General features: G+C 39.5%; 1 protein-coding gene across 1 annotated transcript; it reads right to left on the bottom strand.

Annotated features, from left to right (window-relative positions):
• Positions 1–328: 328 nt before the first annotated feature.
• Positions 329–23,047, bottom strand: sytl2a (synaptotagmin-like 2a). Its single transcript, XM_080749253.1, has 18 exons — positions 22,988–23,047; positions 20,127–20,527; positions 18,776–18,915; positions 16,861–16,984; positions 14,928–14,994; positions 14,654–14,771; positions 9,056–10,933; positions 8,283–8,414; positions 8,033–8,089; positions 7,429–7,544; positions 6,591–6,686; positions 4,935–5,104; positions 4,313–4,415; positions 3,929–4,090; positions 3,314–3,407; positions 2,720–2,825; positions 1,723–1,928; positions 329–807 (listed from the first exon to the last, which is right to left on the bottom strand). The coding sequence occupies exons 2-18, from the start codon at positions 20,225–20,227 to the stop codon at positions 644–646; spliced, it is 3,834 nt and encodes a 1,277-aa protein (XP_080605379.1). The 5' UTR covers positions 20,228–20,527; positions 22,988–23,047; the 3' UTR covers positions 329–643.
• Positions 23,048–23,209: the final 162 nt, after the last annotated feature.

Here is a 23,209-nt window from a genome sequence, read left to right as displayed (position 1 = left end):
ATTACAATGTCATCATGTCTATTTAAAACTGATCAGACCATACAGAACACATTTGATGCTATAGAAAATAGAAATCCTAATTCCAAATTATCAAAATGTAGGCTATAGTCCATATGTAGAAATGTACGTAATCCTCATCACAGAGGCATTATACCATGTCTTGTCAATTGGAAACATAGCTACAATCCAGATGTTATTTTAACTAGTACAGCAGTGGTTGGAGTTGGTGTACTCTTTCAATGAGACATTTGCAATAAAAGTCTTTATTGCACTTCAGAAATCATTGCAATTACCTCTTTCTGTCAGGAGAGGGAGACAATGTAAATACAACTTTTGGATTGTAGCTTTAAAGTTATTACTTGCTATAACATTAGGCCTACATGTATATACAATTTGTCCATAGATTAAAAATAAACGTGTTGTGAGTTGAATTAATTTATAAATATCTTGTATAGTTTAGATTTGTATCTCGTATATTGTAACTTGTATTTTCTAAAACATATACATTATCTTCAAGATGCTAATGCAATAATAGTCAATTACATACAGTACAGTACACATGCACATGCATATCCATCCATGTTTGTATATATTTTATGTTTCTTCCAGTTATCCATCAGTGTCATTTTATTTGCCTTACTACTTACAAAGTACCACCTGGTTTTATCTTGCTTTTTGCCATTACCAACATTCTCAGTGGCAAAACATCCTCGACCCATTCACTGTGAGACTTCATCATCCTCTCCCACAGGTTGGCCTCCTCTGTCGTTGAATCATTCCACATCACATCAGCCCCATAACTTTTACCTGCATAGCATAGAGGGCATTGAAGGGACATTACCTTTAATTTTGATAAAATAAGTGTTAAATAGTTCTATATTCTGATAGTAATCATTGCCATATGTTTGTTCAGTAAAAGGGGTCTCCCTAGCCTGACACAGAATGAAAAATGTGTTTAACTCCATTGCCAGATTTATTTGTTTTTTTATGGGTGTGGCTAGCGATTCAGGGGCTGGAGGCTGGAGCCAGGCTAGGGTCTCCCTGTCCCAACAGCTCTTTGATAAACAGAAAAGCCAAAAACGTCGCTTAACAACTACATTATGAAGTTAGCAGGTTCAGACAATTGATATGAATACAGGCTCCCAGATCCCTTTATTAAATCACCCTGGTGTGAGTGACACTAAAGCGTCTGTAAACGTTGTCGAGGGGGGTTGTTTTGCATCAATGCATGTCTGTGCGCGTGAGAGGCATGGTCACTTGTCAGAAAAGATACAGGACGGCGTGCACACATGTGACCGGACCAATGCAACACTGGTTGGGATACCAATTTGATTCAATCGGGAGAGAGAACCCATTATTAAGGATAAAGGATAACAAGTGAAATTGGAAGTGACGACACAAAGAAATGAGCAGTCGAATTTGGAACTGGAACACTACAAGATTTAAACAGATAAATACTCTCTCCCGATTGGCTGAAACTGGCAACCCATCAGATTCTTTTTCTTCCTATTTAGTAAATATGAGAGAAGGGGAGACCCCTATTACTGAAGACACTATAGCAATGATTATTATTATCAGAGCTTTAACCTTTTCACACAAAAAAAAAAGAAAAAAAAAAACATTTTGTTTTAACAAAACAATACCACTTACACTCCCTTTAATTTACAAATGGAGAAATTAACATTGAAGATTTTACTGTGTAGTAAACTTGTAGAATCTCACCTGTTCCCAAACCGAGTCTAAGGCCCCCAATATAGTGGTTGTTGAGTCGGTCATGGTCCCACACTGTGATCTCAATGCAGGCCTCTCTCAGGTCCTCTGGCCGGAAGCCGTCGTACACCATGGTGTGATTGAACATGGGGTTGGCAGTCCTCTTCACCACTCGGGTCTTCTGTCGGCTTTTCCTGCTTCTGTCAGGAAGCACGGCGCTGCGGTGGAGAAGTTGTTGTTACCGTTACAAGTTTTTAAGTTGAAACATATCGAGTGAATTAGATGCAATAAAATAACCCCCTTCAAATCATCCCCACAGTTCAGCTACACATGTATAGTTTCAGAGTACATGTGTTTGTCATTAAGGTAATCCATTCTTTTGGTTGTGGAACAGTGGCAATTTTCAAATGTTTTTTATTCTAATAAGAGAATTCCCTCTATGAAACATGATGCAATTCCAAGCCCCCAGGACCTAAGAGGATTATTGAAGCTGCCGTGGTCAAATGTGGTATTGCAAGACATCCACATTTTAAACTCTACTGTGCATGCATCGTCTGAAACCCTAGTGCATCTGCTGCGCTCTATGACCAAATGGTCATAATGGTCAAATGTGGAAGACGACGGTACTGCTTGGTGCTTCATACGCTGGGTGAGCAACTTGATTGAAATGAAAAGGTGGGGCATGGGGCATCCATTCTCTAGTTTTTCTATATGGGTAATGACAATTATGTTATCAAGTTCTTTTCAACTGTGGATCCATCCCCAGTCACTAGGTGAGGCCAATGACTAGTGTCTGTACATGTGATAGTTACTTCCTTTCACCTTTTAACCTTATGAAGATCCGGAGAGGATCTAAACATTGTTTCAAATAGAATTTGGTGGAGAGAGTTGTGAGCTATCCTTTTTTTTTACTTTAAGTTACCCTAAACAGTTATATAATATTGCACACAGTTAACAATACTCATATTGTACCACCTAATAAACTAAGGCAGCATGCAGTAAATCCTACCATTTCACAAATGGGTCGATAATCACTCCTCTGACTGGTGGGAGGTTCTTGCATTCTTTCACCCAGATCTGCACCTCGCCAGTCTCCAATTGAGATGTCCTTTTACCTGTTGATGCAGTGAGATCACAGTGAGCAGATATAGCAAAAATAACATGAACGAGTAGGGCTGTCACAATTATTACATAATCGTCTAATCGTGATTATTTGACATTATCGCAATTATTTTGTCATAATCGTCATAATCGTGAATGTTGAAAAATTTCCGAAATAGTGGAAATAGCAGATCTACAAGCTCACAACGCGTCGCGACGCGTTGTGAGCTTGTAGATCGGCTATTTCCACTATCAAAGTTATTTTTTAAGTAGTAAGTTGTCAAATATGTCAGTAATTTCTTTGTATATTTAGGTTATGTGTGATATCTAACATGTACAACTTCAAAGCCTAAAAGCCAAACAGAAATGTAATTATCAACAACAAAAACACAATTAAATCGTTAATCGTCAATTATTTGAGTGACAATTAATCGTCATGTAAAATGTCATATCGTGACAGCCCTATAAACGAGATATGACTCTTTATGAGTTATCAGCTTACTGTGGGAGATCTGTGGCAGGAAACGCAGGGCTACTCTCATCTCTCCTCTCTTATCCACAGACAGAGTGTGTGAAGGCGAGGCCGGTGCAGAGAACTATAGGGTGATTACAAATAAATAAATGACATACCGCACATGCCAATCTGTGCAACAATAATTGAATAATGTGCAAGCTTTCTGCCAGACCTTCTACAAGGCATAAACAGGTAACAAGTGAATTCAGCAGGGCTAAGAGTAAGTGACAGGCTACAGCGAGCATAGTTCAAATCTTTGCGTCGTCTCGTCTGGACACTTTGTCTTCACTAATGCTTTCTTTAAGGGGGCAGGTAGTTTACCAACATAGATTTGATCACATGGACATTTCAACAGGTAGACAACATTCTTTGTATTATTTTGGCAAAGTGCCATTGAAAATACCAGACCCAGAAAAACTAGTATTGTTAAATAAACAGAGAAAGTATATCATTTGTATTTAAGCATGTCCTTCAATTTGCCAAGTGTTTAGGTTTTGATGGAGCCTCTGCAAGGCTGTTGTGCTATAATAACTGGAAATAATGACCATCTATTGTAGGCTTCACAAAGCTTTAAGCATGACAATAAGGAATTTGACACTTTACCCTTGGTTTTAAAGCATATTCCTTTATCTGTGTGTTGCTGAAGTCCCATTCTGACAGCTCCAATTCCACCTCGCCCAGGAAGCTGTTCCGTCGTAAAGTGTAATCGTGCCACACTGAGATGTTCAATTTTTGAGTTTTTAACACCTCCATGGTGGCTTTGAACTGTAAGAAGCAAATTAACAAATAAGGCTATACGTGAGTATATTCTCTCTCTCTCTCTCTCTCTATACATATATATATATATATATATATATATATATATATATATATATATATATATATATATATATATATATATATATATATATATATATATATATACACAGACAGTATACCGTATATATAAAGATTGAATTCTGAATGTATTGCATTTGAAATTCTTACCGTGAGGACTTCCTTATAAGCAGGATTCTGAGTTTTCTTTTTAACGCAGGTTTTTCTCTTTCCCATCTTTGTTTTGTCAGGAAGAAGGTAACATTTCACATACCTACAAATGAGAACAATATAACGCTTAACTAATAAATGATGTTTGCTGAAACCAGGTGAACCAGTACAAGTGATCTAAATGAGCAAAAATACAATTTAAAAGAGCAAAATACAGTGCTGAAGCTTATTCTGATGGACAACGAGGTACCATGAATATGCCTACTATAAAACTTTAAGGCAGTGGTTCTCAAACATTTCAGGCCAGGACCCAAAAGAAAGATTAGACGTTTGCCCGGGACCCAAACTAGTGAAAATAGCAGATCTACAAGCTCACATCACGTTGCTTCGCACCACGTTATGAACTTGTAGATCGGCTATTTTCACTAGTTCTTCATTATGTATTTCTTAAATGTACGGAATCTCTTAGACGAGTTTGTTTTTTTGTTTTAAAATGTATTCAAAAAATATTTCTAAAGGGAACTACTTTCCCTCAGTCTCAAATCATCTACCTACTGCAAAAATGACTTGCAGTCTTTCTTAGCATATACCATTTCAATCATATACTCTAGAGAAGACCTACGGATCAGAGCGGTTCTTTTTGGGTTCAGCCACAGCCAGGTCCCTGCAGTTGTCCACGAAGATGTGGAACTCGGCGAGCTTCTGGACATAATTCACAGCAAACTGGATGGACCCCTGGATTTCAATGTCACCAAAGTCTCCAGGGTAAAGGCTCGACATGCTGCCACTCACCTTATGAATCATCACAGAACACAGAACAGGTACAACATTTCGTCAAATGATGTCTTCAAGACTGGTATAGTAATTATAGAGTCAGTGGTTGATTACACCAAATTTCTAACTTGAAATCATAAAAGAATTTCCACCTTTCTAGTTTGTTCAATATCATCCATTACATTTTGTGAAAGAGAGAAGAGTGCCAGTTGTCTGAAAGGCATGTGGCTGGTAAGTAGTTAACTCGGGAATCAATCCGGCTAGCCATCGTCAAAGAAAAGTCCTTTTCACTTGAGCTCAGTTGAGCTCAGTTAGTCTGTTCTTGAGAGACTACTCAGGAATTTAAGCTAAATTGCATTCAGTATTCTTGACTCCTATAAATGCAAATTCATTTTCTTGCATTAAGAGATTACAATTCACAACAGTGTATCTCTGTTTTTGTTTTTACTGGGATGGATGCCCCTGGCAATTTATCCCGTGCATTTGTCCATGACTGTTGGATGACCACCATGAGGTCATCAGTGCCCCATGAGTCATTCCTTTTTAACCAGCTATCCACAATCCACATGTACTAAACAGTTATGTTGCTGTTGATGTTTTGGTTTTGTTTCTCTGTTGTTAATCATGAACCCTAGCATACCAGTCCCTAACACTCACACATTAGCAGACCCGCAAGAACATGTAGCTTGTAGATTGTCTATTTTTTGGCGAAGAGATTTGATGTAGAGGGGGAAAAAGTCCTACTAAAAAAACAATAACATGAAAAACATATCGACTAAGTTTCTAGAGTCTAAATGGTTAAAAGCCTACTGTTGACAGATGTTGCAAATCCGTATTTTTATGTAAATCAGCATTTGTTTTGGTACAAATTCCAAATACATGGCATCTGGTGCTTGTGCAAATACTGTACCATTTCAACCATATCTAATCTAGAGACCATTTCTACTATAGAGAAGTACGCATTATTGTTGTGGTGTCCATGTCAAATAAAAAAAATACATATTTTTGTCCATGCCTTACCCCTTATCCCTAAACTTCTTTGCCCTTTTTTACTATTTAAAAAAAAATAGCCCATCTACATCGACACATTGTGAGCTTCTAGATCAGCTATTTGAAATATTTCAAAATGTTTATCAAAAGGGGTAAGGCATGGACGAAAATAGAGCCCATATTCTATAAAATGGAACGGCTTAGGTTTAAACATCTAGACCAGTCATTCTCAAAGTGTTCAGTTCTCAGAATATGGACACTAGGGTTCAAGTTGTTAATATAAAAAGGATTCGAAGATTTGGAGGACCCCCCTGTAGTAACTCTGAGGACCCCCTAGGGGTCCCGGACCCCCTGTTGAAGACCCCTGATCTAGACTGATCTAGGCAAAAGGCAGAAGGCAACCCTCATGCGTAACAGTTCCCAACATCCTCTGATAGTACTTTTAACATACAGTACTGTTTTAGCAAATGGATACAAGAAGATATTAGACCAAAATGATCTTGTGTGGACGTACAGAGGACATGGAGGCCAGGCCAGAGGACAGGCTTAAATTAGATATGGAGCTCCTCCAACTCGCTTTGGGCTCCAGCGTGCCGTCAAAACTGTCCATCTAAGAAGTGAGAAAGATATGCAAATGCACAACTTAGAATTCGAGGCACAAACAGTAGGCTATATACAGAAGTTAAAACTCAGTGAGAACTTTTAACAAATTAAACATATACTTTATACACACACGGCCTGATATCTCCCCGAGGCGCCAGCCGAGGGGAGATATCAGGCTGAAAGGCTGTTATGTACCGTGAATCCCAAAGGAGCCATTCATTATCACGCTTATTACCCGGCTACTAAATGCAATTAATAATTTGACTCAAAACTAAAAACAAAACAAAGTATTTCCTTGTTTACAGATGGCTGAAAGTGTTCCACAAGTGTTGCGCTGGGCGTCCCTCCCAGCGCAACACGGTCGCCTTGGAAAACAAGGAAGTGCTGATTAGATAGAATCCATTTTCTGATACTACGTTCAGTACGTTGTCTACTTCTCGCTTAAAATATTTTTTAAAACATTCTAGAGAGCAACGTTTAGTTGTAAATGTCCCTGTGTGTTTGTTTACATGGCTGACATGTTGGATACAGCACAAGATTCATGCAGTGCAGCTTGACTGCAGCAGGCGCTTTGAGCCTTTGATTAGGCAGCAGTCTGTTATAGAGAGGTCTGTTATCCATCAACTTCCTTTGACCTGATAAATTCTTTATTCTAATAGTCCAAGGTCCATGGTCAGTGTATTGGTACTTCTGAGGGTACTTTATTAGCAGTAAAGAATGCGTCAGGTAAAATTTGGGATGTGATTTACCTCCTCCTCCTGTTGAAAGACGGGCACTGAAACACTCATTCTTTGAATTTGATCTGGGTCTGACTGGGAGGAGACGAGTGGCAGTGGAGTGGAGGAGACGAGTGGCACCGCAGAAACTGGAATGAGACACTTCATCTTTCATAACTGGTTATGACATGTATTCCTGCTGTGGTTCTCAAAGTGGAGTCCCAGGGGTCCTTAGGGGGGGTCCCCAGATGAGGAACAGTTTAACCACTCTCTTAACTTTATGTTACACTTTGGCGATTTGAAAATAGCCAAACTACAAGCACACAACGCATCACATTGCAATTAGTTATGAGATTGTAGATTGGCCATTTTCAAAACATTTTGAAAAATCTTGAATCACCGTAGAAAATGTTTTCATTGTGGAATCATGTGGCGGCCAAATACATATCCATTTGGCATTCCTTGATATGAAAATGTTTGAGAACCCCTTCTTTAAATGGTACAGTGTTGGACAACAAATACGGTTAATGAGTGACAAAGTAATTTATCTGCCAAATCATCTGGACTCTTGTTCAGTCAACTTTCACAAAGTATCAAGCGTAAACAAAATGAGTAACAGAAATCTACATATGTTCACCATCATTCTCGCTTATGTTCAGCTGTCCTCTTGGGTCATTTGTACTCCTTTCTTCTCCTGGGAAAAAGCAAATAAATTAGTCACTAGAACATTCATACTGCATGTATGTGTCCCCCCAAACTAGTATAACACTACACACACACACACACACACACACACACACAAAATCACAGATACTGTATCTTCTTGTTTGTATCACAAATCCAGATAATTTTAAAAGACTACGAGATTATGTAAAATGTTGTTTTACTTGTTAGATGTGAGGTAAGAGTCTCCAGGCTTTTGGATGAAGACATTGGCCTTGAAGATACTTGTTTCAAATCATTCCTGAGGGGACTAGGGTCATCATCTGCTCTGAGGACACTAGAATCATCATCATAACCTGACACAAACAGAACAAAATGAGTCCTGGAAAATGCATCCTACACTAGCTAGATTCACACCAGATTTGACCTTTCACCAAGCATTAGGAATCTATAGCCTAATACTTACTTTTACGATGAGACTGTAAACTTCAAAATTGGAGTAACTGGGATTTGTTCGTCTGGGATTACATTACGCAGAATATAGCAGTGGCATTACGATTATTAATAATTAAGATACTGCTGGAACGATTTGAAGCTTTTTATATACTGTATATCTGAAAGTATTCTCTAATAGCTCTTTATAATTCCCACTGTAATCTTAGTCAAAATAAAAACAGGCAATAAACACCTGTAATGAGATATTTAGGAATTCAAAATCATTTGTTTGGTATGAAATGCAAATCAATCAAATCTGCTGTTAATTGGTACTGAAGCCCCACAGCGAACTCTAGAGATCCCAGTAATATGAATCTCATTAATGTACTAGTTCAAGCATAGGCAGTTAAATTAAATACAGTATAGTAACAACTTAAGTGAGAGAATTCAAAGGCTCACAGCCTGAACTTGCCCAAGACCAGCCCAAGAGAGATTGTTCTGTCTTGGCTCGAGTGAGCATTTTGCACAATCCAAGAACTGATCATAGAATCACTCTGCTTACTGGTACTCATCTGATGGGCCCCTTCATCATCTTCAACAGCTTTCCCTGGTTGAAAAGGTGGGCGATGTGCTTTCTCAGGTGACCCTAGATAATGCTGATAGTCTTGGGAAACGAACGATCTAGCAAGTTGGTTCGGTAAAGATCCTGATTTCCTTGATGGCAGGAATACTTTCTGTACATCTTTTGTGGCAAGTGGCTGTCTGCTATCAGACTGAGATGTTTCGTTGGGCTGTAACTCAGTTGAATGTTTTGGACTACCTTGTTGGATATTTAAATTCGTAGGGGGACAATCTATCCGTGCTGCTGGCGGATGGAGGATGATTTCGGTTGTAGGTTTAATATCGATCGACCCTGAAAGTTTTGCTTCATGTGAGGGACTTTTTCTCTGTCTGGCGGCTGGCATTGGCCTCTGAGATTGTGCCTCCAAGTCATTCGTTGGTGGGGTGATGTCTATTGGAAAGGTTTTCAAAGGAGATCCTTGATTTGAGGATTCTCTGGGTAAGGCCTTGGGATGGCAGGTCTTAGATGGACTTCTGCTTGGACTGAGAGGCCTTTGCTGAAGCAGAACTGATTCTGTTTCAACCTTGTGTTGGGATTGCTGACAATATTTCTCTTCATCTCCGGTAATTCCATGTTGTTTTAGTTGTGATTTGTCTGTACTCTGAATGACAGAGTCGTCCTTCAGAGTCATGTCTTTTGTGTTTGACTCAATGTTAGACTCTTTGCCGCTTTCTGGTGTTTTGAGATCAGAAGGAGAGGCATCTACTTTTTTAACAAGGTCTATAGATTTGTCTGAACTTGAACTTAAATGGGTTGGACTGTCTGGGGTTTCCTCAACTTTTTGGACAACTATGCTAGATTCCGTACATTCTGTCTCGCTGGCAGACTTCACGTCATTGATCTGGATAGGCTGTTTCTTTTGTGGACTGGACTTCCTGGGAAAGGGAACTGGGCTATCCTGGATGTTTGAGCTCAAAGAACTAGTTGATGGAACAGTGACGTTTTCCATCGGCTGTGGAACGGGAACTGGGCTATCCTGGTTGTTTGAGCACAAAGAAGTAGATAATGGAACAGTGATGTTTTCCATCGGCTGTGGACTCTGAGAATCTGCCATTGAACCAGTTAAAGAGTCATCTGTGTCTTCACAGATGAGGATTGGTCTGGCTCTGTATGTACCATCTTCTTTAGGTAAATCAAACATGAGGCTACTTTCAATCTGCGAAGAGCTGTCTTCATCAGACTGAACCGTACTCGTACCCTCATTGTTCAGTTCCATTTCAGATGTGATGACATCATTTTTACTTTCCACAACAAGGGCATTCTGACCATCTTCAATCTGCGTCTCTGTGATGTCTTCAGGCCTTGTTGGTTCACTGGTCAAATCGGGGCCACCGCTTTCTTTCTCTTCGAGGTTGAATAACTTAGTTGGATCCTCCATCTCTGCTGGTTCCAAACTTGGCGAGGTGACGGTTTCTTCAAATGGAGTATTCTGCAGTGCAGTAAGTGGCAGTGTTATGACCTCCAACGTTTCTGGGGATTTAGCGTCCTGCTTATCAACAGGAAGCTTAATTTGACCATCCTCTTGGATATTTTCAGGAGACTCGGGTACATGGGTTTCCTGGATGTCATCATCAGATTCTTCCTCTATAGACAGCAAGCCCTGCAGAGGCCAGTCAACGGCTTTGGTCTCAGACTGACCATCCTCTTTGGTTTCTGTCTCCATGTCTACAAGCTTACCTGACTCCAGATCAGTCAAAAGGGGGTTGGATATTTGAGGGATATCAGCCACAAAGGGGTTTGACATTTGAGGGCTATCAGTAAGAAAGGGGTTGGACATTTGAGGGCTATCATGATGAGGATGGCAGGGCTCACATACATCTGCAAAGGAAACAAAACAAACATAGGATCATCCATGCTGTCATTTTCTATAGTCTTAAAGCTACAATCCGCAGGTTTTATGGTCGTTGTCTCCCTCTCATTGCAACAATGTCTGAACAACAATAAACATGGTGGCACATCTACCGTCCAATCCAGTAGATGTTTGCTTTAAATAACTTTGGACTTTTGTCGATTATCAGGTGTCCTCTCTGACACCAGGTTCAAAACTTGGAAGTATAAGGAGACCACCACCAAAATAAGACTAACCAATTTAGATAGTACTGGTTAAATAGCACTAACATACAGATTGTTTAAAGTAGAATTGTATTCATTAAACTAAGCCCAGGAATTGTAGCTTTAAATAAAAGTTAGCTGTGTAGGATTTTCAGAAAGTATATCACTGTTTCACAGAGATATACTAATGAGAAAATCCTACATATGATGTGTATTAAGACAAGTATCAAAACATCACACTGTTTCACAGACATGCTCTGACAGAAGTGAAACTTTCACTTTACTTGCACTAGTCAAATTAACCAGTCTAAATGAGAATTTCTTCTTCTGTCAGTGAGACAAACAATTGTCTTTCAAAGCAACCACATGCAACCATGATGCAGATGGAAGCAGATCCTCTTTTGCTGTACTTATTCACCAAACTCCAAAATGAATCCCTAATAAAGACAAATGAACCATGTTCACCATGCATTAAACATGCATAAACAAGCAGGTTAATTGTGAAAAGTGATAATAGCAAGACTTTATGAAGGCCTATTGTCTAATTTGTGTGATACGTTGACAAACCCACTTAAAAATATTTTTGTGTAAAGTGAATTCATGTTTGAGTCATATCATTTAGTTGGTCTATATAATAGTAATTGGTTGCTGTTAGTGTGATGGATGGATTGGTTGGTTAATTCTTTGCTAGAGTGATTGGTCTTAAAAGTCTTACCACCAGAGACCTGGTGTAGGCCAGTGTCTTGGCATTGGAGATTTGCTTCGCTTTCACAACTGAGACCACCTTCATTTACATCCACTTCTCTGTTTTCAAGTAAAGGCCTACTTGTGCCTGTGATATTACTACTCATGGGGACAGGGGCAGCGTTGTTTTCCTTCTCAGGCGGAGTGATACAATCCACATCCAGCAAGCCGTGCTCTCCCAGCTCCTTCCTATCCTGCCACTCCTCACTATCCTGCTTTATGTCTATCAAACTCAAATCTTCTCTGTCTGTGGGTGTGGAGGTCTCAGTGGGGGAGCCTAGGGTTACTGGACTATGAGGGGTCAGTTGGGAGGTGGGGAATTCTGCGGAGCCAAGGCTGAACAAGGGTTTAGGGATGCTCCTCGGAGCGGCTGTGTTGATCTGTCTATCTGCTGGCCCATCAACCTCTATCAGAGAATCCTGGGAGCTGTTAATGACTGTTCTCTGTTCGGGTTCAGGCATGAGCTCATCTAGGGTATCTTTAAGGGTGTCTTGTTTTAGGTTAGTAGCGACAGAATTGCAGTGTTCAGGCGACGATAAAGGCTCTGAAAAAGAAAATAATCGAACAAACATACAATGCAAAATAGGTAAGAAATAGAGCATTAAGCCGAGAAGTGATGCATTCTTCTACCATTAAGGTTGAAAATATTGTCTGAATTACAGTAAGTGAGCTTTCTGCTCACTCTGCACTTAATTGGATAATGCAGGGGAGAATTTGATTTGAGATTATGTGTATCATTCATTACATATAATTTGTAAATCAAGTTTTCTGGCCCTATACTATTTTCGGTTTTTGCAGAGCAGCTTAGTCATCTTTGTTAATGGGTTGGAGGATTTTGGTGCCTTGCACATTAATAGGGTTAACTAATTGTATGAGCACAGTTGGTGAACACACGCACAGGTTCATTCAGTGAGGATATGAGCATTATGTAACTATCTGACCTTTCTTTACACTCTGTCGACTGCAAAGTTTTCTGCAGTTTCCATCTTATCATTAGGGCTGCAAATCTTTGGGTATCCCACGATTCGATTCAAAATCGATTCTTGGGGTCACGATTCACGATTTTTTTTCTCGATTCTTTCAAATCCAAACGATTCGAATTCAGAAACGATTATTTTCCGATGTAAAAACGATTCTCGATTCAAAACGATTCTCTATTCAAAACTAGTCTCTATTCATGCTGATTTATTCATGCTTGCACACATTCTTTTAACTTCTACAAACACAACATAATATTTAAAGGAGCTATAGTCAACTTTTTCTTGAAAAACGGATGCTAAAATAAAAATAATGTTTCGAAAATATTTTATAAAAAAATAAGCTTCATATATGTGTTTCAATTAAAAAATGACCACAAAAAGCGTAAAATAATGATAAAATAATCATTTTGGCCCTTTGTTTACATTTACAGGGCCCGTACTTTGTTTACATCCTAGTCTGTAGACTAGGATGTACACCTACAATGAAAAAGTTGACTATAGCTCCTTTAATACATTATCGTAATAAAAAATCATAATAAAAAGTCTTAAAATAAAAATCATAATATCTCATAAATAATATCTAATAAAAATATCAATTTTTGGAAAATGAGAATCGATTCTGAATCTTACCATGTTAGAAACACGATTCGAATTCGAATCGTTTTTTTTTCCTGCACCCCTACTTATCATATAAAATGATTCCCTCCAAAACATTGTACTCAAAGCCCTTGTGAAACACAAGTAGACAAGTCATGCAGTACAGATTAAGGCTTTGGAATGCATTTCTGTGTAATCCCCTACTCGGTCTGGCAGCCTCGTGTACTCTAATATCCCTTCACTTTGGCAACCCTTGGGAAAATATCCTCATTAGCTTATTTCAGAGTAAGTGTGAGTAAGTACAACTCTGGCACAAACTGAAATACTAGATGCGTTGCTAACTACAATTTAATTCATGTGAAAGTTAGAATATCCTAGAGAAAAGTTTTGTTTTAAAAAACCCTCAAGGTAAAACAAGAAAACATAGTAAGTTTACGAAATAATAAATTCATACAAAGTTCTGACATTTCTGCACCCTGCCATGCAACAACTGTGCCTGCCGGCAATCTGGAAACCTGCACACCTGAAGCACAGTCGGCCCACACACCTGGATTACGTTATACATACAAAGAAATAGGCCTATATTGATGTAGGAAGCTCCTTATTCGTGCTATTTAAGCAGTGAACAGAGCTCCAACAGCACTTCAGAAGCCAGGAACAGAGTAGTCTGTAGACATACATGCAGCCAAAGCAACGCGTTTCGACGTAGTATTCTTCCTCAGACAGCATTGAAACGACTCTTGCCACACTTACATTGATTTGCAGAGAAATGGATTTGACCATTTGTCCATCGAGCACTCCGTTGTTCCATTTAAAAATGTAACATAACATATGATTTGTTACACATCAGGACAAATTAAATGAGCCGACTGCATGATTATTTGTGATGGAATTTATTCCTTATGATGTTTAACCACATGAACCCTTGTGTCCATATTATAGGCATGCCATAACATGCGAACATTGGCGAAAATAGCACATCTACAAGCTTACAATGATACATTATGAGCTTATAGATGGGTCTATTTTGGCAAAGAGATTTGGTGAAGAGGGGAAAAAAGGAGTGGGTCATGGTACAGACCCCTGGGGGACCCTGGCCAAAGACATTATAGGGTTCACGCGGTTAAATAGGTTATCAAACTAATGTATCTATTGAAGAACTCACCTTCATTGGGTGTCTGTGTTTGCTCCAGTGATCCAACCACCAACACACTGTCCCTCTCCGGTAGGTTGTCCAGGGTGTGAGGTTCAAAGTGTTCATTGTTGAATGGATTCTGTCTTGGCTTCAAAAGGAGATAAATATACTTAATTCTTGATTCACTATTTATACTGTACATGTTTCTCTCTGTGCATGCGTGCGTGCGTGCGTGCGTGCGTGCGTGCGTGCGTGCGTGCGTGCGTGTGTGTGTGTGTGTGTGCGTGTGTGTGTTTCCACTGACCTTTGTGGGCGATTGTGATACTGATTTAAGTATCTCGGGGTTTTCAAATGGATTCCAGTTTTGATTACTATCAGGATGAATAAAGAATGCATTAAACAGATTCCAAACAGAATCATGTCTGGTCTACAGATGTACAGTACATGTTCAAGTGTGTGTTACTACACTTATTTATACAAAGACATATTTTGGCAGTTCATTATAGATCTCATTGTGAACATAGTGTTTCACTAGAATTAATTACGGCATCAGCTACTTTAGAGAGCAGGCATACGTGAGTGAGCCAACCTTGGCTTCAGCCCAAAAGCAGGATTGAAAACAAGTTCCTCACTTGTGTTTGAACCGAGTCTGACCACTCCTCAGAAACAGAAGAAAACACGAGCATGTGAGATCTGACCTTCCAAGACGATTAGAAGGAATTCAGGGGCCTATTGCAAAGTATCCATTTGCTTGTTTGTTAGACCCCTCCCCCTCCCCCTTTTCAATCACACTCATAATCTGCTGTTATGCTCAACTCTTTCTTGCACAGCATGTGATGGGCCTCATAAGAGCGGAAAGAGATCATATGTTTTCTGAGCTTTATCTTTTCTCTATAAAACACATAACACTGGTACCATTTAGTTTGTAAGATCCCATGACAGAATGAATGACAGAACCTATTGATCATAATTTGTAATGCAAATGTTTGATGATTTTATTATTTCGTAAACATTATTGTTTCTGTGCATATTATGTTTTAAATCTCATCGTGTTGCAAAATCACAAAGTTGTACTGCAGCTTCATGTTCTGAAGAATGTACATTATCCAAACTTCCTCCATTCTACAGTATGGCATCTCCAAGTGTAGAAGTCAGAGAAACCTAAAGGAAACAAGCTTCCTTTTTAGCTTATGTTTAACCCTAGGTCAACATAACGTCATGGAGCTATGTGTTTAAGAAAAGGGTTTAAAGATTGGGTTCAACATTGCTTTAATGGCAGTGACATACCGTAGCTGTTACATCATGTTGAAATGCTAGCGTTTTAGACAGCCTGGTTACAAATCAAAGTGTATTTTTTTTAACAGTAAAAACTAAAAGTGAATTAAAATAATATTTAGATTGAGAGGTTTGACAGAAGTCCTGTGATAATATGCAAATGTTTACTTGCAGCGCTCAGGAGAATTTTATGCTCTGCTGTATATTGATTTGTTCCACAAAGTTGGCCAACGTATAAATTCATGAGGTCAATTACATTTTGTGGTCTGTAACAAATAAGTGTAATGTACTGGCATCTGGCAAGAAGTAAACACACGTGTAATGTACTGTAATCTTGTAAGCAAACACATACTGTACTCTGTAACATACTGTAATCTGGCCAGAGGTAAACACATTATGTACTGTATAATATACTGTCAGCTGACAAGAAGTAAACACAAACAGTTAATTAAGCTATGATATGATAGCATTAGGGTGATATTTAGGGGGATAATTTTCATGAGCTTATTGGAATTTGTGTCCATAAAAATCATGCATGGAGCTGAATAATGTGGAGACACGAACACTGTAGGGATGGGACAATATAAAGATTTCATATCACGATTATTGTGACAAAAGAAACCGCGATTTACGATATTATCGTGATAATCAAAAATCCATTATCCTGTGGCGGAACATTTGCCAAAAAATTGCAGATCTACAAGCTCACAACGCGTCGCGTTTGATAGTGAGTGGAAAAAAAGACCGTATTAAGTACGTATTTTATAAATACCTTTTACCAAATATAGAGGGTTTAAGTGGTACCGGATATGCAGCTCAGCAAATAAAAAGTGAATTGATCTTGCATGACGGAGGACGATATCACGATAAATTAAATCTCCACGATACGATTATCGTGAGTGTTTTTTATCACGATAAACGATAATATCGCTTAACGTCCCATCCCTAGAACACTGTTTTACCTTTTCTCACTGGGCTGCTCTTGTGGTTCATCAATCAGCCCTGAAAGCTCAGGAGGGACGAATACTTCCTGGTTGTCACTGCTGACAAAGCTGGGTCTTGCTGGCCACATCTGGGATAACTCCACTAGAATGGAAAGCATCCACAAGGAGAGTCTCATCACTTTGTGCTAAGCCAGTGGTTCTCAACCTGTGGGTCAGGACCCCCAGGGGGGTCCCAAATTATTTTGGGGGTGTCGCCAGATGATCAACTTAATGTGCAACATTGTTTTCTCACTCAACAGTAAACAAACCAACATAAAGTTTAAGTGTATAGTGGGTACATGCACATTTCTAAAGTGACAATTTAAAGATGTTTCAATACTTCTAAAATGACAAATTAGACATTGTCCAAATTGTCAAATATTAGAGGCAGAAATTGTGAAAATAGCCGATCTACATGCTCACAACGCTTTGCAACGCGAGGCGTTGTGGCGAGGCGTTATTTTCACAATAAAACAGTGTTATATAAAATGTAATGCCTCAACTCTTAGTGCTCGTCAGGGTGGGGGGTCCCCAGTTCAAATATGATTATTTTAGGGGTCGCGGCCTGAAAAGGTTGAGAACCACTGTGCTAAACTACTTAATTTTCTAGCCTAATAGCACTTGACCTGTGAGGGTGTTTTCATTATAATAAATCCATATCACACAATGCATAGTAGCATAATTCAAGAGCAATAGACAGAGAATCACACATTATTATTATTTAAGATAAAATTAAGATTGCAGATAGACTTTTAAGGAAGTAGTAAGTAACGAAGTTGTGCTTTGTTAGTACTATGGTTCAGGTTTTTAAATATCTGTACTTTCCACTCCTTATATTTTCCCCACAGTCTTGGTTCTTATAGTTCTAAGAAAATAAGGTCCGCACACTGGTAAGAATACACTCCACTATTTTATTGCATCAATGTTTCGATTGAGCAATTGTAATCAGGAATTTAAACAGGAACTGGGCGAACAAACATTTCCTGATTAGATTCCTTATGAAGATCTCTTGATCAAACGTCTGAACTTGACACTATAAAACAGTGGAACTTGTTCCTACTAGTGTTCAGACTTTATTTTCTTTTACGTGTACTATTGTTTGCCCTGCACCTGTTCACTTTGATGCACGTACATTTTACCCCTTTATTGTTTCTTTAGTTCCGAAGGAATTAAAGGCAAATTATCAATTATTTATTCATGTTACATCAAGGGAGACTCGACTGCGGGAGAGATGGCCAGCGTGCAGCGTGAGGAAATTTTTCAGAAACAGGACTAGTAGCAACAAGGATGAAACCCAACAAAAGCACCATCTTTGGAAAATAAAAACACAAATTGAATAGGTTATCTTTAGCAATAAAAAGAATACAAACTACGGGAATTAGTGGTAGTAGGATAAAAAGAAATCTCCTTATCACCACTAAATCCATTAACTCCTACTAATGGATTAATACACCAAAAAAGAAATTTTTCATGCACTTTGCACGTATCAAATAGAAGAGATTACTGCCTGGCAAGAAAGCAATGTCGGTTCTAAAGACTGTTCCAGTACTTGGCAGCTGAGCACCCATGTGTGTGAGACAACATTTAACAGCATTGTGCTTTTGTTTGTTTTGCATTTGGGCATTTGTCTACTCTGCACACCTTCCTGGGAAGGATCCCCTCTTTTGTGATCCTTCTCAATGTCTCTTCCATTTCTTCTGAGTTTTTCCTCACACAATTGAGGGTTTAACAACAGTGAGATATCATTTTGTTTCCTTTGTTAAAACTTTGGTCTGTAAAGCCCACAGTAATTAAAGGCTGTACAAATACATTTTCCCTTGAGCTGAGTGTGAATAATATTTAGACAGAGAGAGAGAGAGAGATTGAGAGAGATTTGTAGAGATTGTTGGCTTACAGATGGTCTGTCTCAGGGAGGCTCTGATGATGTCTGAGCCATCGATATGCTCCTGGTGCCGCTGTGCTTTGGTCTCGTAGAACCATTCTCCTGTCATATATTTGAGCTGACCTTGGTCAGTCGCTGAGGTCTGTAGGCTCCTACAGTATGTGCAGAGATAAGCGGAGACAGTCAAGGTTAGGGCTGTCACAATTATTACATAATCGTCTAATCGCAATTATTTTACATAATCGCGATTATTTTTCATAATCGTCATAATCATGAATGTTGAAAATGTTTCATATACATATTTTTTAAAGTAAAAAATTGTGGAAATAGCAGATCTACAAGCTCACATTGTGAGCTTGTAGATCGGCTATTTCCACTATCAATGTATTTTTTTTTTAAGTAGAAAGTTGTCAAATATGTCCATAATTTCTTTGTATATTTAGGTTATGTGTCATATCTGCCATGTGCAACTTCAAAGCCTAAAAGCCAAACAGAAATGTAATTATCAACGACAAAAACACAATTAAATCGTTAATCGCAATTATTTGAGTGACAATTAATCGTCATGTAAAATGTCATATCATGACAGCCCTAGTCAAGGTAATAATCTGTATTGTAAAAGGAGGGAGAGACGGAAAGAAAACACAGGGTGAAACATACTAGAGTTCTCAAATTCGGCCCGAACCCGACGTTTTTGGGCCGGGCCGGGCTGGGCCGGGCCTAAAATGTATGATTAGTAAGGCCGGGCCGGGCCTAAGGCTCAAATTCTAATTCTAACTGAACCCGACGTTTTCGGGACAAAATGTACAGTATAGACAGGCTGGGCCGGCAGTTAGGACCGGGCATTAATTGTCAGGCCCTTTGAGAACTCTAAAACATACTTTGTTGTAAGAATATTAGTTTGGTAATGCTTTCATCCATTTATCATTACATGTTCAATACATATGAACCAGTGATGATACTAAACTGGCATGGCATGTGTGTGTAATTAGTCAACTGGAAGATGTGATTTTGAGTAATGTTGATGTCCTATGCACACTTCACTAACAACTCATTGGTTCATGGGTTAGCTAATGGAACAGATGTTCGCTCCAGTGCTGCTGGGGAATACATTGAATTAACCTTTGACTTTAGATGTGGAAACTCTTTTAACTACATGTACCCTAGCATCCCTATTCTGGGCATCTGGGATCTGCAACTCACAACACAATGCAATGCAAGCCGTTGTGAGCTTGGCTGTCTTCGCAAAGAGATTTGGTATCCATGGAAAAGGGGGAGGCGGCCAAGGATAGACACATGCAGGGACCCAGGTCAACTAAGTACAGGGTTGAAGTGGTTAATGAAATGAAATTGTTGAACTGACTTGACTCGCTTCTCCTCCGCCTGCCTCAGGTCGGTATCTCGTTTCAGGACAGCCCTGATGGTTTCCTTCTCCTCGTCCGTCAGGAAGCTCAGGTCGATCATGGCGATCAGCTGTTAAATTCCAAACTGCAGCACGAAATGGATAAACACATTCAACAGAGCTCATAGATCTCCTCCAGGCTGTGGCCCTAGCAGGCAGGCCAGCCACGAGCCAACTGGTCAACTATCGTGGTGAATGCAATCAAACGATCAGGTCGGGTCACCCCATCGATGATAAACGCCCAGTGTCCAGTGTCTGTGTCCACTCTGTGAGAACTCTGTTGGTGTTGTGAGATATCCTGCGATTCAGTTGGAACTGTTTTTCATGGCAATGCTGGTTCCTTGCTGGACATCTTTGCTGCCCTTTAAAGTAACAAGACAAACAGGTCAGTTAGCTGTGACAATTATTATATATTACTTGCACAGTAATTACAATTAGTGCTTTAATATTTACATTTAACAAAACATTGTGTAGACTCTGCATAGTGTAATTGTGCCCACATTGGGTAAATATCCGTGACAAATAGCATGACGTATCAGGAAACCACTAGATTCTCGAGTCGATGCAGGCTGAAATGCTTCCACCTAACAGTCATGAGTACATCGGAAGTCCTAAAAAAGCTGCACTAAAATCTTTCGTGGTTTCTTTCCTATCTCTTAAAATGTCTGATTCTGTTCCTGTGTAAAAGAGGAAGTTATCAGATGCCAAGCAAAGTTGACAACTTTCACTGCCCTCCCAAGGCTCTTTACACCTTCATGTTGGCAACTTGGCAGTGGCAAAAACAACATGATTTGTTTTATGTCAAACAACATGAATGTGTTAGAGTGAAGGAGTGTGCAGTCAGTGTTATGGTGGATAGGTCAAGACAGAATTGTACCGTTAAGTGCGTTAACACTTCTCTGAGTGAAAACACGTGAGTCAGCCACAGGTATCAAACACCTTTCGCTGATTTGTCATGCAGTGTATCAAGTTTCAAGAAATGGTTAGATTATAACTATAAGATAATTAAGCATGCCTCGGCAGCCCCAGAGAACACAGTTTGTTTAATGAAGACACACATCCACACCTTGACAAAAGTTCCCATGACAAAAACCAACTGCCCAAATAAAAAGGCTATACAGTTTGTCTCTGCTACAGGTTCGTATCTGCAGAGCTGGTGGATTCGATTGCATGTCAAGAGAATCTTGATTTTGGAGCAGCTTATTTAAGGAATGCATGCATGTCATGACAACGTCCCAACGGGGAAGTTTGTACTTTTATCCCTGTGAAACAGAACTGTCAGCTGCTGAGGGAATGCACAACATGACATCTGCCATGGAGGTGTACTGTACGGCACACCATTGTCTTGAAAAAAGGAATGCTGCAAGTCCTGTTTGCTTTAAAAGGATGAAACTATCTTCCACACTATTATAGACAACTACTTCTTGCTGCTGCATGTCCTTGAGTGAACTTCCTTGATTATTATTAACCACTTAAATCTTACATTAGTTGACAGGTAGTCTCGCGTAGCCAGACAACTATTACACAATCTCTGAATGCTATATCATGTATGACGGGAGCATTTCCAAATCGCGGGAGTCAACAATCTGGCCTCGCGAGACTAGTTGACAGGAGTCCCCCAGGGCTCTATACTAATGCCTCTTCAGTTGTTGTCTACAATAAATCTTTGCAGAAGTGGCCGGTCTACAAGCTCAGTGTGCATTAGGCCTACTTTCACCCGTTCACACACTGATGGATGAAACCATGCAAGGCACTAACCCGCTCCCCGGGAGCAGTTAGGGGTTCTGTGTCTTGCTCAAGCACACTTTGGCACTAACACAGGGGGACCCGCCGGGGATCGAACCAGGAACCTATTCCAAGCGAGTGGCCACTCTCAGAGTTACAGTACAAATGGATAAATTAAGACTGAGTTATTGCCTAAGTTACAAGAATAACTGGATACAATATATCATTGTAAATTATTTTACATAATAAAGATTGTTTACTTACACTATGTTGACAAATAGGCCCATTACTGAACCCAAACCAGAATATTAAGATCCTTCTCCATTCATTATTTTTGGGAGGACAGACTTCTGAGCAAGTTCTAAAGGGGTAACAACAATTGAAAGTTGCTATATGGATTGCTTTGCTACTTGGTCTCAATTGTACACCATACAGCTGCATGCAGTCCCACAATACCACCTCAGAGCCAAGCACATGGTCTGAATTCCCTTTGAAACATCAAAGTGTTGAAAAGAGTATAGACTACCAGGCAGCCTAGATAAGATCAGAGAAGTGGGTGTGACCACGGGTGGATTTTCCGAGACATCAGTGATTCATAGCATGAAAAGTTCATATTAAATATTCAGACTTAAACATCTGATTCACTGCTGAGCTGATGGCTTGTTCCAACTTCCCAGGTAACCTACTAAATCAATTCAGGTAACCTACTAAATTCGTTTACTCAATGTGAAACAAGTCATAAGAGTTCGCACACAGCAAACATTCGCTGGATATTAACTGTCAATAAAAAAAGCAATATGACAGAACCTGGCAGCATATTATCAAATATACCAGTCCTGCTGCTACTGCCTCTGATGGATCCAATCAAATAGTGATTTAGGAGCACACATTTTTAAGCCAAACTCCACGGGAAAACTTTACAGATCACTCGGTTATCACACTCACAAATAACGTTTAAACAAAATCACGCCCATCGCATAGAGACAAGTATACAAAAGTTACAAGTTAAATAACTAGTCCTGCATACATTAATCTACAGCAACACACTTTTAATTAAACTTTATGAGAAACTTATTGTCTTTAGAATGAAAGCTCACCTGGAGTCCAGGACCCCTGATCCGTGGACAGTGAACAGCCTGCCCTACAGACTACACACACTCACTGTATCGCATGTAAAAGACAAGTCCTCTTAAAGCACAGGGGGTGCGACTACTAGAGTAGTGCGGGTGACGTCTCAGGCGATTTATAATTCATCCTACGGCGGTGTCGAGCGCCGTCAATAGCCAACCCATCTACTACAAGGTCGCCCTTTACACGCT

Source organism: Nannobrachium achirus (assembly GCF_963921795.1).
Source record: "Nannobrachium achirus genome assembly, chromosome: 19".
NCBI lineage: Eukaryota > Metazoa > Chordata > Actinopteri > Myctophiformes > Myctophidae > Nannobrachium > Nannobrachium achirus.
Note: the sequence above shows the minus strand (reverse complement) of the source record. Positions and strands in the feature narration are given on the sequence as shown.

Coding starts and splice junctions, on each gene's coding strand:
- sytl2a (XM_080749253.1), bottom strand. CDS start 20,227: ATGATCGACCTGAGCTTCCTGACGGACGAGGAGAAGGAAACCATCAGG. Junction 16,985..18,775: donor CTCCCTGAGACAGACCATCT/GTAAGCCAACAA, acceptor TTTCCATTCTAG/TGGAGTTATCCCAGATGTGG. Junction 2,826..3,313: donor CCTGCCACAGATCTCCCACA/GTAAGCTGATAA, acceptor CTGCATCAACAG/GTAAAAGGACATCTCAATTG.